The sequence below is a fragment of the Colobus angolensis genome, unplaced genomic scaffold (assembly GCF_000951035.1).
Source record: "Colobus angolensis palliatus isolate OR3802 unplaced genomic scaffold, Cang.pa_1.0 Scaffold19, whole genome shotgun sequence".
NCBI classification, from domain to species: Eukaryota; Metazoa; Chordata; class Mammalia; order Primates; family Cercopithecidae; genus Colobus; species Colobus angolensis.
The window spans coordinates 16,597,301-16,614,117 of NW_012115043.1; the positions used below are offsets into that span (position 1 = coordinate 16,597,301).

Consider the following 16,817-nt stretch of genomic DNA (forward strand, 5'->3'; position numbering starts at 1 on the left):
AAAAAAAAAAAAAGAAATGCAGTCAGTTCTGAGACTCTGCATACTGAATAATAGGTGAAATAAGGAAAGACTTTGAGAAGCAATAAGAAGTATATTTGATTTGACCTTGTCCATTAGGTGAGTTTTCTTTCTTTTTTTTTTTTGGTTCAGTTACTAAAGAATATGATATTTAGGGAACATTTAAACATGTGTTGTAAATATATATTAATGGATACAGTAGATTTGACAAAAACCAAAAAGACCTATATATAGCTGGCTGTCTACAGTGTACTGACACCAAATGGAAGAAGCTAAGAATCCTGGCATCATTGGTTTAGTGGTATTAAAACATCAGGAAAAGCCTTGATTTTTCTGAGCCTAGTTTACTGTTTTTAAAAGAACTAAGCTGGGATATAATAAACATGTTTATAGATACTAATGTTTTAAACGCGTGATCTGTTTGTATCAGAATGCTACCTTTTCATTAACATTATGGTAAAGCCCAAACCGGCATAGTATTAAGAAGCATTTGGGTTTCCAGAATGGCTTTTTTCCCCGACTTTGCAGGGGAAAAACTCTTCCTGATTGGAAAAGTGGGAGTCCCTGAAGACACAGCAACATTATGAATTTATTGAGGAGGGTTGCATACCTTGAAGTTGACATAGCAACCCAGTGTGTAACAAGAAAAGCACTGGCATTGTTAGTTTCATGTCACTTTTTGCACATACAAACTGGAGTTTGGCAACAGTACCTGGAGATGAGGGACAGGAAAGCCAGAAGAGGAAAAAGACTAAGAGTAAAGAGGCTGTGGCACCCAGATGATGGTTGGAAGTGAGGCTGTTGGAACACAGCATGGGGTGTGGTAGGGTGGATGTTTGACTATGGAAATGAAAATCAGCTGTGAAGAGATGAAAGTCCTGTGTGCTTTAGCATGCAACCACGTACCTGAAGAACATATTCCTGTGGGCAGAGAATGTATCTGCTTAAATGTGGTTAGTGTCTGTAGTCAGGGCGTGGTGCCGTGGGCCTGTAGTCCAGCTGCTCGGGAGGCTGAGGCAGGAGAATGGCGTGAACCCCAGAGGTGGAGCTTGCGGTGAGCTGAGACTGCACCACTGCACTCCAGCCTGGGCAACAGAGCGAGACTGTCTCAAAAAAACAATGTGGTTAGTGAGGATGAGGGTGTGGGGTAGGCAGGACAAGGGAGGTGTGAAGCCATACCTGGTGCCTCTTAGTAGTCTTTTTAAGTATGTGCCAAACTGATGGTACTCATATTCTCATTTTTTAAAAAGTCAATGATAAACGAGCCCCTCTCTTCCCCAGTTACTGTCAACTCATGGACATTTGTCTAATTGCTTTTATTATTTGGACAGTCATCTTTAACAGGTCTGGCTGCTTCTAATTCAACATTTTTCTTGGAAGGAAAGAAGTATCATTGCTCCTTCAGAAAGCAAAGGGTCTGCTTTTTGAATTGGTTGTTTCCCTAACAGATTAACATCTTTCCTGTGTTGCAGCAAACAAAAAACTTGAGGAAGGTGAGATGCAAGAGGGGAGTCAGTCTGTGTTGGTCAAAGGCTTTCCATGCATGTTTCATGTTGCAGGAAGATGAGTCTTGGCAGATTCCTTGACACTGTTTTTAGGTTTGTGTTTTGCTACTTGGAAATTCTCTTTGCAATGTGAAGTCCTTTGAGTGCTGATTTTTTTTTTTTTTTTTTTTTGAGTGCTATCTGATTTGTAATTCTCTCAGTCCTGGCTGTGCTGTCATTTCTATTTTTTTCTGCCTTTGAGCCTTGAGCCCACAAGTTTGGTGGCACTCTGAGGTAACCAAAGCTCTGCATTTTACCTCTTCAGAGCTTGTTAATACCAGAATTCCCTATACTTACCAGTTGGGCTTGCAGATGTTCCACCTTCCAGGTAGCTTAAGTTGTTCCTCCTTTTTCATTTTCAGGAAATATTTCCACTCCATTCTTTGATAGCTTTATGAAGTCTCAGTGTCATCCTGAAGGTAGAGTGGAAAAACCACCAGGCTCAGTGCTCAAGCCTGATTTAAGCCTTAATCTGTCACAATCATAAGAATAGCTATGGTTCATTTATCTTCATCAGGCATTTTGCTGCTCACTTGGTACAGGAAGGAGGTGGTGTACTGTTATTTGAATTTAGGAGAACTTGACTCCGAAGTCTGTATTTCATTGTCTTCTATGTGCTCACAAAAAGCAACCACTCATTGGGAGCATACTTCATAGATTTTGCACTTGTTCCAAATTCTTGGAGGCTGCTTGCTTCTTGGTGGTGGTAAGAGGCATGTTTAGCTATGGCTTGATCAGACTATTGCAGTGTCGTGTGGTTGTGTCCATTCTGAGACTGCTGTCACATTATTTGAGATATTCCTGAGCAAACCAAACAGCCGCACCTGTTTCCACTGTATTGCCTATGTTTTACCAATGGCATATATTCTATGTTTGCTTTTTTTTTCTATTACCCTATATCTATAAAGCAAGAGGTACTTGTCACAAACTATAAGTACTATAAGACCCGGTGTTTTGATGAATTTACTTTCCATAAATCTCTATAAACATTCATATTCTGATCCTGGAAGAGCCTTGGGCAACAAATAATGTCTCTTGGGTAAATGAGTCAATGGTTTCCATAAATTAAAAAAAAAAAGCCGATATTTCATTTGAGTTGTTGACATTGGCCTTCCACAACCTTTTCTGCTTTCAGGAATCATTTCAATGCCCTCTTGTTTCCTAACACATAGTTGTTTGTGTTGTTTGCCTACTGGGTTATGTTGGTCACCCACTGAGGTGATGGTAACATTTCAGAAATAGTTCATGGGTTTCTGGGCTATGACTGCTTATTTTTTTCTTCATCCTGGTCTTTCTCTTTAAGAAAAATTATGAACATCTGGAAGATGCTGTTAAAAATGAGGTATGTTTTGGAAGCATTTAGAAATGTGTGTGTGTATATATATATATATTTATATGTATTATATGTATATATTTACATGTAATATATATATGCGTATGTATGTGTGTATATGTATATTACATGTAATTCCCAGGTTCAAGTAATTCTCCTGCCTCAGTCTCCTGAATAGCTAGGACTATAGGCTAATTGTTTTGTATTGTTAGTAAAGTCAGGGTTTTGCCATGTTGGTTTTGAACTCCTGACCTCAAGTGATCTGCCTGCCTTGGCCTCCCAAAGTGCTGGGAGCCAAGCATGAGCTACCATGCTTGACCTAGAAATGGATATTTAATTCAACAGTATTTGCAGATAATTTTATTTTTTGTCTGAAGAACTTGCTATACTGGAATATCACCATCTGCTAGAAGCTGGTCTAGCAGTTTTCTAGCATTTAGTCTAAAAGTTTTCACTTTGTTTAGATGAGGGAAATGGAATATTCCTATGTAGCAGGTGCATTTGTAAATATTAAGCCAAATGCTGTACACCTTAAGATCTCAACAGTTTCTAGCTGTGAACTTCTCTGCTGCCTCAATGTCACTGTTAAGGATGGACTTATGTTATTATTATAAAACACTGTACTGATAGGAATGCACTTATGAATCTTAGCTTATAGGTGAATATAAAATGCAGTTATCTAATATTCTGAATTTAGATAAAATCAAACTCATCTTTCAGTAAGAAACAAGGAAAAATCATATTCCTGTTTCCTTCTACTTTTCAAAGGTATTAGATTTTCACTTCTCTCCGCCTGAGATTTTGCACAAACAAGACAAGCTCTTTGTTTATAACGTCATTTTTTCCACTCTTGACATATTAGGGAGGGGAGAACTGTATCTACACACATCTAGACCAGAAGTTGAGATGAGTAAACTGCACGGAAGACATAGGCTGTCTCCATTTATGGAAATGGGGTTCCTGCTATTGGGCAGTATGCATCTTGCTTTTGAAGTGAAAGTAGCTGTGTTTCACCTCAGGGTGTAGGAATTGTAATGGTCTGTGAGAGTTGTGACCAGGGCTCATTTGGTAAATACAAGTTGTCCCTACTCATATATCTTGGTGCCTCTTCTATCCTGCCTCATGCCATGTGACTTCTCTTCCTTGCGTTTGGTGTCTCTGTTATGTGTTTCCTTCCAGAATGCCAGGTGTGGGTCCATAGTGGCATCATTAAAAACAAAACAAACAAACAGAAAACCAAGAAAAGCCTACTGCTTTTTAACGTTAAACATAAAAGCACTGATAAGCTTTATATTTCTATGCCAGTCATTTGTGTATGAACATTTTCTCCAAACGAATCCCCGGACAAGGGGCTGTTAAATTATATGAAAGAACATGTGGTATTGTAATTCACATAAATGCTGATGTTCTGTGCTACCTGAAAAGTGATCATTGTATTCACCTGCTCCTGTTTCTCTGCAAAAATAATTTTACGCCGCAAGAACTGAAGTCCATAAGCTACATGGGAACACTCGAATATTTTATTAACCATTCTAAAAAATTCAAAATATTTTCAGATAAAACATTCTTTATAATATACCTTATGTTTCTCTTTCTAAATATTTCTCCTCTTGAGCTCAGGAGTTTGAGACCAGCCTGGGCAACATAGGGAGACCTTATCTTCCCACCGACAAAAAAAAAAAAAAGCTGGGCATGGTGTATGGTGTTGTGCACTGCTGTGATCTCAGCTACGTGGGAGGCTGTGACAGGAGGATCACACGAGCCCAGGAGGTTGAGGCTATCTCTTTATTCTCTACTGAGCTTCACGTGTTTTTGTTTGTTTGTTTTGTTTTGTTTGTTTGTTGGCTTGGTTTTTGAGATGGAGACTCCCTCTGTCTCCCAGGCTGGAACGCAGTGGTGCCATCTCTGCTTACTGTGACCTCCACCTCCCAGGTTCAAGTGATTATCCTGCCTCAACCCCCCTGAGTAGCTGGGATTACAGGCACCCATCACCATGCCCAACCATTTGTATTTTTGTATTTTTAATAGAGACGGGGTTTCACCATGTTGAACAGGCTGGTCTCAAACTCCTGACCTCAAGTGATCCGCCCATCTCAGCCTCCCAAAGTACCAGGATTACAGGTGTGAGCCATCATGCCTGTCTGAGCTTCACATTTTTATTCCTTTTGCATGTTTATTCCTTTTGCATCTTTGTGAAACATCTGACTTGGGATATGAATTTTGATGTCATGTTGTGTTATGTTCATGAGAGAAGCTTAAAATGTTCAGAAAGATTGGCTTATTTGAAAACCCAAAGGCAGGTATAGTCACTGGGAGAAGTTAGACTGGGGCATGGCTAAAACCGTAAGGTCTAAGGTAGGCAAGGAGTAAGAGATGCATTTTCCACATTGAGTGTAACTGAGTTGGATCCCCATTGTACGCTGGCACCCAGCATATAGTAAGCATTCAATCAATATTTATTGAATGAAGGAAAAAGATAGAGGGTCAGAAGTATCCTTACAGAGACATAATGTCAGAGAAAATAAAGTCTCGCTGTGTTGCCCGGACTGTAGTGCAATGGCGCGATCTCAATGTGATTCTCCTGCCTCAGCCTCCAAAGAAGCTGGGATTACAGGTGCCTGCCACCACGCCCAGCTAATTTTTTGTATTTTTAGTAGAGATGGAGTTTCACCATGTTGGCCAGGCTGGTCTCGAACTCCTTACTTTAGGTGATCCACCCGCCTTGGCCTCCCAAACTGCTGGGATTACAGGTGTGAGTTGCTGCACCCAGCCTAAAATAATCTTATTTGAGAGGAAAATACTAAGGGACTGAGCAATTCTACAGGGAAATGGAAAATTTCATGATTTCTCTGCTTGCTTTTCATTTTGAAACCATAGGAAACAAAGTTGATTTATGGGATATGGTACAAGTATCAAGAAGAGTTTTTTGTTGTTGTTGTTTTGTTTTTTTCTTGGATTTGCAACGACCAACAAGAAGCAGACAAGCTCCCAATTTATGACTTCTCTCCTTGGCAGAGCCCATCAGGAGGAAGGGCTTCTTGACGGAGGGACTCTGAGGACAGAAGTACAGATCCCTCAACCCAACCTCTTTAACAGCCCAAGCCTTAATCATAAAGCAGTTTATCACTGCTATGACTGCTGGCACTGAAGAAAACTTTTGCTTCTTGAATTCAAGAAGCTATAATTGAGATTTCTTGCTCTGAAGGAAGGAATACAGACAGAAGAAAAAATATGCATACATGACTGAAATTTAGGAGACTTGAGCTCTAGACTAGCCCCATATCTATCTGGTTTATTTCAGACTATTCATTTGCCTTCTCTGGGTTTCAGTTTCCTCTTCTGGAAATTAGAGCATTCAACTAATGGGTACTCCTAGGTCTGAAATTACCAAAAACCACCCAGATACAACTCATTCTTAGGTTGGAATGCCAAAGTAGATTTTGTGATGGGTAGGGCACCCCAAAGTCATTGTATTTACATTGAATTTCTTTCTTTTTCTTTTTTTTTTTTTTTGAGGCGGAGTCTCGCTCTGTCGCCCAGACTGGAGTGCAGTGGCCAGATCTCAGCTCACTGCAAGCTCCGCCTCCCGGGTTTACGCCATTCTCCTGCCTCAGCCTCCTGAGTAGCTGGGACTACAGGCGCCCGCCACCTCGCCCGGCTAGTTTTTTTGTATTTTTGGTAGAGACGGGGTTTCACCGTGTTAGCCAGGATGGTCTCGATCTCCTGACCTCGTGATCTGCCCGTCTCGGCCTCCCAAAGTGCTGGGATTACAGGCTTGAGCCACCGCGCCCGGCCTACATTGAATTTCTTTCTATGATTTTTCTGAAGGTTCAGGTACTGGTTACATTAAGAATAGGTTATAAAATTACATGCCTTGCTAATAAAGAACTTGGTGAAACTATTAGTAGTATTGTTAATAAGTTTCAATTATTGAACACTTAGCACAGGGCAAACAATGTGCTAAAAGCTTTCTGTGGGTTATCTCACTTAGTCCTTAAAACAACTCAATGAGATTAGAACAGTTATTATCTCCATTTTACAGTTGAAAGAATATGGCTTAGTTTAAAAAACTTAGATCAGGTCATACAAAGTAGAAAAGTCAGAATTTGAACTCAAGCCTACTTGCCATCACACTGAGGAAACATCACTCTCTATATGGTATGAGTCTTGTCCAGACATGAAGTTCTTTTTAAGGATGATGAGCAGATAAAATAAAATCAAGTATATTTATTACATGTAGTTGTTCAGTTAATATTATTCCTACCCTTTCTTTTGCTCTACACTAAATATGAGTAATAGAGGGAAAATTTGGCTTTCAAAAGATGGCTGACCTGTCTAGAGTAGTTTTAGAATGATTCTGCCTAATAGTAGGGGATCCTAAGGTTGGAGTCTATCATTGACTTTAATATGACACTTCATGGAAAATCTGCGCTGTGATATGTCTGTGTGTGTGTGTAGGAGAGAGACAGAAAGAGAGGGAGAAATCGAACTAGATCTTTTCCCTTTGCTCTTAATTAAATCTACTCTCTTCTATCTTATTTCCTAAAAAACACTTAAAAAGTATTTTTGAAAACACTTAAAAATTTTTTAAGTGCTTTTTTCCTTCAACTTTTATTTTAAGTTCAGGGGTACATGTGCGGTTATTTTTATTTATTAAAAAAATTTATTTAAAGATGGGATGTTAATCTGTTGCCCAGGCTGCTGTATAGTGATGTGATCGTATCTTACTGCAGCCTTGAACTCCTGGGCTTAAGCAATCCTCCTGCCTCAGCCTCCCAAGTAGCTAGCACTACAGGCTAATGTTACCACACCTGCCTAATTATATATATATACATATATATATATATATTTTTTTTTCTTTTTTAAGAGATAGGTCTTACTAGTTGCCTGGGCTAGTCTTGAACTCCTGACCTCAAGCTCTCCTTCTGACTGAGCTTCCTCAGTCACTGGTATTACAGGTGAAAATATGTTTTATTTTAAAAATAAGGAAGATGATAGACTTTCTCTCACCAGGCAATTAACACCACATAGTACATGTTGAGGAAGTGGGTGTTCCTTGCTTTCTATTGTTAATCTGATGATAGTGAGGGTGGAGAGCACTTTGAAAAAATATTTGTATAAGGAGGAGAGAGAGAAGTGAGCTGAATAAGAAAGTCTTTTGTGTATCCCAAATGAAGGTCATTCTTGACTTTTTAGAAGACATTTCCTTGAGGTAGACAGCACTTTTTTCAAGAAGGTACAGAGTTTAAATATGTAACCTTGGCTTCAAATACTGTTAGCACATCCTTATTTTTAAAAATTAATTTTTAGTTTAGGGGCTCAGTGTACTTTCTTATACTTCTAGGAAAGAAAAGAACATTGACTGCATATTGACCCTTGGAAGCCAGATTGCTGGATGCTGCTGCTCATAGCAGCTAATACTTACATAGGGCTTATTATATGTCCCGTCCACTGTTCCAAACTTTGTGTGTATACCCTAGCTCAATCCTCACAATAGCCCTCAGAAATAGCTTTATTATTGTGCATCATTAAGTCTAAAATATATTGATGATGCATTCTTGACCTTGCTAGAAGATGCTAACAAAAGACTCTCACACAACTGTATCTCTAGTGACACCTGATTTATAATAGCAATTGCAAGATGTCTTGGGTTGTAAGACTGAAATGTAAGATGCACCCCAGTTGTAAAGAAGTTAAAATAAGAAAGCATGTTAGAATTGATAAAATAGAATCTCATTCCTATTTTACAGATGAGGAGCCCAAGACAAAAGAGATTAAATAAATTTTCCAAAGTTACGTGACTGGACTCAAATACAGGTGGCTTGATTGTAGAGTTTCTGCCTTTAACCTCCATGTTTTTCTCCTGTCTCTCAACAATACACTGGAATTGAGCCCATGCTAATATGTGGGTAGACTGGCCAAGACCCAGTTACTTATGCCCTCGTTGCGGCACTCATGATAGAACAGCCCCAGATCTTTCTGAGGGAGACAGTGTATATACTATGTACAACCTGCCTCTAGGGCAGTGATGAGGATTGTTGTGCTAATGTGTGTAAAGTCCTTGACATGTGCGCATCTGACCTAGGCCTCAGACACATTTTCAGCAAGAGAGTGTCACAGGGAAGTCCTTGTGAACCGGCTTCCCAAACCTCAGTAGGCTGGAGTACAAGCAGGAAATGGTGAGCGTACAGTTAGTTGTTTGGGTGCCACCAATGTCAAATTCTGGTACTATGTGTTCTCACTGTTTCCCTTCTTCCTCTGAAATGCCGACACAAAAATCATTTACGTTATTAGATTTCTGTATTTGAGGAGTGGAGTATTTTCTTTCTGGAAAACAGGCCCTAGGAATACCACTCAGGACTTGAGTAATAAATTTTAAAAAATTATTTATATGAAAATCTACCATCAATTGAGACTTAACATTAAGTTGTCTTCACCTAGTAGTGATAAGTAGTGATGAGAAAACCACGTATGGGATTGCAAGATGGAGTTGGGAGTATAGTCTGCTATGGACTAGAATGATTTTCTGCTGAAAGATGGGGTAATTCCATTAACTCCAGGCTTTCACTAATTGGACTGCAAGCTCAGATAAGAAGGCTGTCACCCTGAACACCATGCCCAAACCTTGAAAGATCTGTTATTTTGAAAACCTACCTGCCCCCAACTCCCTTTTTTTTCCTGAAATTTCCTTATTCTTTGGAATTCTGGTCTCTGTTAACCCAGACCAGCCTGGTCAGTGTGATCAATTTTGGACAAACTCTAGACGGCATCCAAATTTACCGAAAGTTTTTCCCAATTGAAGTCTTTGTTGCTGGGTCATGGGTGAATGTTGTTCTGCTAGGTCTTTGAGGTAAGATGGGAGGTGAATTCTCAACCCAAGAAGCCTGTGTCACTCATCACATCTTTCCCTGTTATCTGTCTTTTTCTCCTATGCCAGTGCTCCTTTCTCTCAATCCTTTACTGTCCTCGAACACATACATGCTGTTCGTGTGGCGATACAGTATATAATGGTGGAGATACATTTTTGGATACAGAATACCTACAAATGAGGTAATTTAAAAATAGAATTTGAAGTTTGTTGGTTTGGCACAAGTTTTAAGCACCACACTGTTGTTTATGGTGCTTCCTATTGTCATTTTACATTTCTAGTTTTGAACTCTTTGGACATCTGAAATTAATTTGAAACATTTCAGACTGTTTTGAACCAGTCTATATCAGTCTAAACAAGTAAGAACAATTTTGTAGATAAGTGTAGTTATCAAACTAGTTTCCAGCAGTTTAATAGAGTTTGAGCAGGTGTGACTTAATTGAAAGTAGATTTAATTTGTCAGCAGAATTTGATCCAGTAAAATATACTCAGAACCAACTAAAACTTATAGGAGCCTGTCTGAACCTGTATGTCCAAGTCAGAGCCTATTTGAGCTAGCTAAAACCAGTCTGAAGCAATTAAAGCTAATTACAATGAGACTCCAATAATTTTGGTTAGATATATCAGGTTTTAGCCAAAGTCAGAAAGTAGTTTTGTAGGAGAACCTCTTTTAACTCACCCTAAAATAATATGAACAAGATTCTTTTGAACAACTATGAACTTGCTAAAATGGATGGGTGTATTTTATATGGATTTGAACCTGTTTTTAAGTTGATCAGAACTCTTTTGAAATAAACATATCTATATTAAATAAATTGCAAATGGTTAAAAAAGATCAGCTAAAAAGACCAGCTAAAAAAGATCAGAATTAGTTTGAAAGTGATCTTTGTTAACTCAGCCGACCACTTTGAACCAGTGAGCAATACTTTGTGCTAGAAAAACATGTTTTAAGCTGGCCAGAGTCAATTTGAAAATTGTTCTAGGTCTTCAGAGTCAGTCTGAATGTCCACAATGGGGAGAATAAGTGAGCTAACAGTTAAGTACCCAGTATATGCCAACCATTGTGCTGGGCATTCCATAAACAGTATCTCATTGAATCCTCAGAACAATGGTGTGAGGTGTAGTATATATTCTTTTTTGTAGAAGAGAAACCTGGAAATCTAAGGCTCAGAGACATCCAAGTAATTGGTATCTGGGAGATTTGGGATTCAAACCCAGCTCTGCTTGATTTTGTGAGTTTCCTATTAGGTTACCTTGTAAAATACCGTACTAGTGGTCACTTTAAAGCTCAATATTGCATTTGTAACAAAAATGAGTAACGGACATGAAGCTTGGGGTAGAATAGACATTGGACTTGGAACTAGGAGATCTAGATTCCAGATCGGGCAAATCAGTCTGCCTCTCTGGGTTCTGTTTTATCCTTTAGAAAACTGAACCCAGAGAGTGGAAGGTCTGAACATTTATTTTCAGATCAAGAAAGCAGATAATTGTCTTAAAGATACAATCTGAAAAGTGCGAACTAGCATTAATATTGATGGTGGTATCTGTACCTTCAGTTTGCGGTTTGGTTTGTTAATAGTCCCTTTATGATTACTTGGTCAGTATTGCTATTGCGAATAGAAAACAAAACCCATGAAGATCACTTGTAGACTTACATGTATGATTATCTATGGAAATGAAACTCATTAGAGATAGTTTAAGTCTTTGAATTCCACTTAAGTGGGTTTAGAGAATTCTAGAATATGATGCCATTGGTGACAGCATTTTTTCATGTACCTTAAGTGATATAAAAAACATAGTTATACCAACTTTTTTTTCAAATTAAAAATAAAGAGGAAATAAGGTAGCCACAGTGTCTTCTTGCATCATTCTCATTGCAGGATCAGTATTGTTTTCTGCTGCTCCATTCAGTTTGAGGGGAAGCCCCCAAATGAGTCAACATTATCTGGACTTGCTTTTCAATTCTTAGCTCTTATTTCCAATAACTTAGAGCCAGGTGCGATGCTGTGATATGACATGCTATAATGTTGATGTCCAAGTTGTTGGTTTTTGGAGAGGAATTCTGTTATATGTCATCAATACTGGTGACCTATACTTGCAAATACCCAACTATAAAGATAGGTAAGGCATCATCTGTGAAGTGTCACTCTTTATGGTATGCAAATAGAATTTTGAATGTTTGTAGAGGCTCTGCCCTTATCCACGGGCTAACCATACCTGAAACATGAGGTTGCAGATCTGCACTGAAGCACTCTGAGGAAACACCCTGCAGTGGCTCTTGGGGCTCAGCATTCAGGAGTTTTCAGCATAAGGTGAGTCACCAAGTTGAGGATAGGGTAAGGGAGGCAACACTGAAAACCAGTCAGTATTCTTGTCTGAGTTTTTATTAATTTTATGGATACATAGAAATAGTCCTATAGAAAGCACTGAGTATGGCAGCCAAGTTTCTGGATATGGGGCTGGGTAAAAAGGAGATAATGCCAGGACTCAGTAGCATCTAATGTAGGACATCTGGCATGTATATAGATAGATAAATGTTTTTGAATAGTCATGTAGAGTTGTCAGTGTTAATGAGAGAGTTATTTTTATGATTTTCAGGAGAGTTTATTGGCATTGGGGGGAATGGAGAGAGGTTGGTTAATGTGTACAAGCATACAGTTAGATGGAAAGAATAAGTCCTAATGTTCAACAGTAGACTAGGGTGACTATAGTTAACAAAAATGTATTGTGTATTTCAAAATAGCTAGAAGAGAGTACTTGAAATGTTCTCAATGCATAGAAATGATAAGTACTCGAGGTAATAAATACCCTAAATACCTTGATCATTACATTCTGTGCATGTAACATTGTGTTGATATGATCATTACATTCTATGCATGTAACAAAATATTACATGTACCCTATAAAAATGTACAAATATTATGTATCAATAAAATTTTAATAAAAAAGTAAACCTTCCCTGGAGAGAGATCCCATTTCTACTTGGACTGATATTTTGGGTTTGAATCTATTTAGAGGGTAAAAACAAATCATGAAAAGTGCTGATTGCAAAGAACCAAAAATAGCCATGGTTAGGTATTGCTGATATAAATGAATATTTCTTCCTTAAGGTGGACTTTTGTTTTAGTCAATATTGAAGAGCTGAACTTTTAGCAGTTCTTGATAGAATACCCAGGTAAATATAGGTAAGTGAGCCCTTGGTTGTGGGACTATGGTCTCTGAGCAGTGACTGTTTAAATCTGGAACTCAGTTCCCAAGTGAGCAGTGATACTCCAAAGAAGTCTGACTTAATATGTAATACATATTAATAGTAATATGTAAGGAAGCAGGGAGTAAATTTACTTGTGAAATAACAGTGTCTTTGAAGGAACTGTATTAACATGTGAAAATGAATAGAGTAAATGAAATTGCCTAGATGTCCATGTGAAAAGAGAGAAAAGGCAAGGTTTTAGCACTAGGAGACTTTGTTTCTTTCTTTTTTTAAATTTCCATAGGTTTTTGGGGGAACAGGTGGTGTTTGGTTACATGAATAAGTTCTTTAGTGGTGATTTCTGAGATTTTGGTGCATCCATCATCCAAGCAGTGTACACTGTATTCAATCTGTAGTCTTTTATCCCTCACCCCCCTCCCACTCTTTCCCCCGAGTCCCCAAAGTCCATTGTATCATTCTTATGCCTGTGCATCCTCATAGCTTCATTCCCACTTATGAGTGAGAACATATGATATTTGGTTTTCCATTCCTGAGTTACTTCACTTAGAATAATGGTCTTCAATTCCATCCAGATTTCTGTGAATGCCATCATTTCATTCCTTTTTGCGGCTGAGTAGTGTTCCATGGTGTGTGTGTGTATATGTATATGTATGTGTGTGTATATGTATATGTATGTGTGTGTGTATATATGTGTGTGTGTGCATATATATCTATGTGTGTGTGTGTGTGTATATCTCACAATTTCTTTACTCATTGATTGGTGAGCATTTGGACTGGTTCCTTATTTTTGCAATTGCAAATTGTAGCACTAGGAGACTTTGAAAAAGGAGGGGAAATTGGAACCACTTGTACTCTAACAATTACTGTTATTCCTTATAATATTCTCCTTCCTCTATTTTTCTTGTATTAGTTTTTGTTCTATATGGTCTGCAGATAAGACTTAGTGACTGTTACTTTCTTGTTGATTATCATTCTCACTTGGAATTTTTGTCCTATTTTGGTACTATAATATGTATGCTTTTATTTTTATTTATTTTTTTATTTTGAGGCGGAGTTTCGCTCTTGTTGCCCAGGCTGGAGTGCAATGGTGCAATCTTGGCTCACCACAACCTCCACCTCCCGGGTTCAAGCGATTCTCCTGCCTCAGCCTCCCGAGTAGCTGGGATGATAGGGATGCACCACCACGCCTGGCTAATTTTTGTATTTCATAGAGATGGGGTTTCTCTATGTTGGTCAGGCTGGTCTCGAACTCCCGACTTTCGGTGATCTGCCTGCCTTGGCCTGCCAAAGTGCTGGGATTACATGTATGTTAAATATGCTAAATTAAAACTACACTGTTAATTACTGTTTCAATAGCTTCTCATCTAGCTAGTTATTAGGTCTTCAAGAATGGTGACGAATATGTATGTAACCCTCTTTTCATACAACCCGTAGACATACAGGTTAACATTAGGTATTAAGCTGAATTTTGTCGTCATTTTTTTAATGGATAATTAATGTTTTCTAATGGATTTTAATTTAAAAATTTGTGTGTATTTTACAGGTGAACCACTGAGTTCTTCATTATGTCTGATGGAGATTATGATTACCTCATCAAGTTTTTAGCTTTGGGAGACTCTGGCGTAGGGAAGACCAGTGTACTTTACCAATATACAGATGGTAAATTTAACTCCAAATTTATCACAACAGTGGGCATTGATTTCAGGGAAAAGAGAGTGGTAAGTTCTATATCCTTCTGTGTAAAAATGTAATCTTTGAGTCAACATTTGCTGGTCTGTTTAGTTTACTTTGTAGGAATTAGGAGGACAAAGGTCGGGATCTGAAATTAAAGGGTACATAGGAAAGTGAGTTATATTCAATCCAGGCAACATGATTGAAAAGGTTGTGCTGACAACATTTCATATAAAACCAGGCAGACAAAGTGGAAGTAGACAGTTCTTTAAAATGTCACCTTGGTACTCTTTTGGCTTGTATCTTCCCTTCTGGACTCCAATAGTTATTTGTCTACCTTTGTCTTGAAGCCTGCCAGCCACTTTGCCCCTCATACTCTTGTTTTATGGGCTGTATCTTCCACCTTTGGTATCTTATTATTTTTAATGGCATTTCTCCTAATAAAGTCTCAGCAATTCCGCAAGGAATACTAACTGGCAGAACTCATCACTGCTACCGGGAGGGTGAGGTTGGAGTAGGAATGGGGAATGCCAGTAGTGAATGTGATGTTCTGCAGAATGTTGAAGAGAGAAGCTTTTATTTACTTATTTTTTTAAGGACTTTAAGACTGAAAGTTATTCTAGTTTTGGAGGGGAAGGCAGAAGGTCATTGTGTCACAGTTGCAGATGAGGAAAGACGGCCTTCTCCTTAGGTTACATTTGTTGCTGAAAAATCCATTGCTAGCATGAAGCAGGTAAACAAGTGGTCAGGAAATTAATGACAAAGGTCCTTTAATGGATCATATTCTGTCAGGGGGAAAGGTCCCTGGCTTTCAGGACATAAGAAAGTTCCCTTTTGCCCATTCTAGGTCTTTTATTCTACTGCCAGAGAGTCTTATAGAGATTAAGACCCACTGAATAACAATAGGGCCTTAACGAAATTTTCAGTATTGACGTATAGTTGATAGACTCTATATATATGTATGTGATTATTTTTGTTGGTTACTGATTTTATAACTTAAAAAATAGATTTGTTGAGATATAATTCATAAGAAAAAGAAATCCATCCATCTAAAGTATAAAAATTTCGGGGTTTTTAGTATATTTTCGGAGTTGTGCGGCCATCACGGCCATTTAATTTTAGAATAGTTTCATACCTCATACCTATTAGCAGACATTCCTCTTTCTACCTCCCCTTAGCCACCAGGAATGTTCTATCTGGCTTCTGCACACATCATATAAATGGAATAATATATGGCCTTTTGTGTCTGGCTTCTTACACTTAGCCTGATGTTTTCAAGGATCTTCCATGTTGTAGCATGTATCAGGACTTCATTACTTATGATGGCTACATAATATTCTTTTGTATTGATACACCATTTTGTTTATCCATTTGTCTGTTGATAGATATTGTGTTCTTTTTCTATTTTCTAGTGTATCATTTTAATTCCTTTTTAAAATTAGATATTTTGAGTTCTTTTTTAATAGTTCCTCTGGGGATTACAATTATTTTAATTTTTCACAATCTAATTTTTATTAATAGCAACTTAATTTTAATACTGTATAAAACTTTGTTTTTTTTTTTTTTGAGTCGGAGTCTTGCTCTGTCACCCAGGCTGGAGTGCAGTGGCCGGATCTCAGCTCACTGCAACCTCCGCCTCCCGGGTTCACGCCATTCTCCCGCCTCAGCCTGAGTAGCTGGGACCACAGGCGCCCGCCACCTCGCCCGGCTAATTTTTTGTATTTTTAGTAGAGACGGGGTTTCACCGTGTTAGCCAGGATGGTCTCGATCTCCTGACCTCGTGATCCGCCCGTCTCGGCCTCCCAAAGTGCTGGGATTACAGGCTTGAGCCACCGCGCCCGGCAAAACTTTGCTCTTATATGGCTCTGTTTTCTCCCCTCTTTTTGTGCCATTATTGCTATACAAATGACATCTTTCTACACTGTGTGCCCATCATCATCACAGCTTTACAATTATTGCTGTATGCAGTTAATTTTTCTTTTTTTATCTTATCTTTTTTTTTTTTGAGACAGGGTCTTTGTTGCTCAGGCTGGAGTGCAGTGGTGAGATCTTGGCTCACTGCAACCTCTGCCTCCCAGGTTCAAGCAATTCTCCTGCCTCAGTCTCCCAAGTAGCTAGGATTACAGGCACTCGCCACCATGCCCAGCTAATTTTTTATATTTTTAGTAGTGA

General features: G+C 38.6%; 1 protein-coding gene across 6 annotated transcripts in view; it reads left to right on the forward strand.

Moving 5' to 3' along the window:
* The window catches only part of RAB27A (RAB27A, member RAS oncogene family), a 107,887-nt gene that overhangs the window by 60,041 nt on the left and 31,029 nt on the right, over window positions 1-16,817 (forward strand). For 3 of the 6 annotated variants that reach the window (XM_011940542.1, XM_011940545.1, XM_011940543.1), the window contains one exon: window positions 14,518-14,692. In XM_011940542.1, coding sequence (XP_011795932.1) covers window positions 14,540-14,692 — 153 coding nt within the window. In that variant the 5' untranslated portion in view covers window positions 14,518-14,539. Of the gene's footprint in view, window positions 1-26; window positions 118-10,906; window positions 10,996-11,948; window positions 12,076-14,517; window positions 14,693-16,817 lie in introns of those variants that run through there. The other 3 variants (XM_011940546.1, XM_011940544.1, XM_011940547.1) reach the window with 3 other exon arrangements.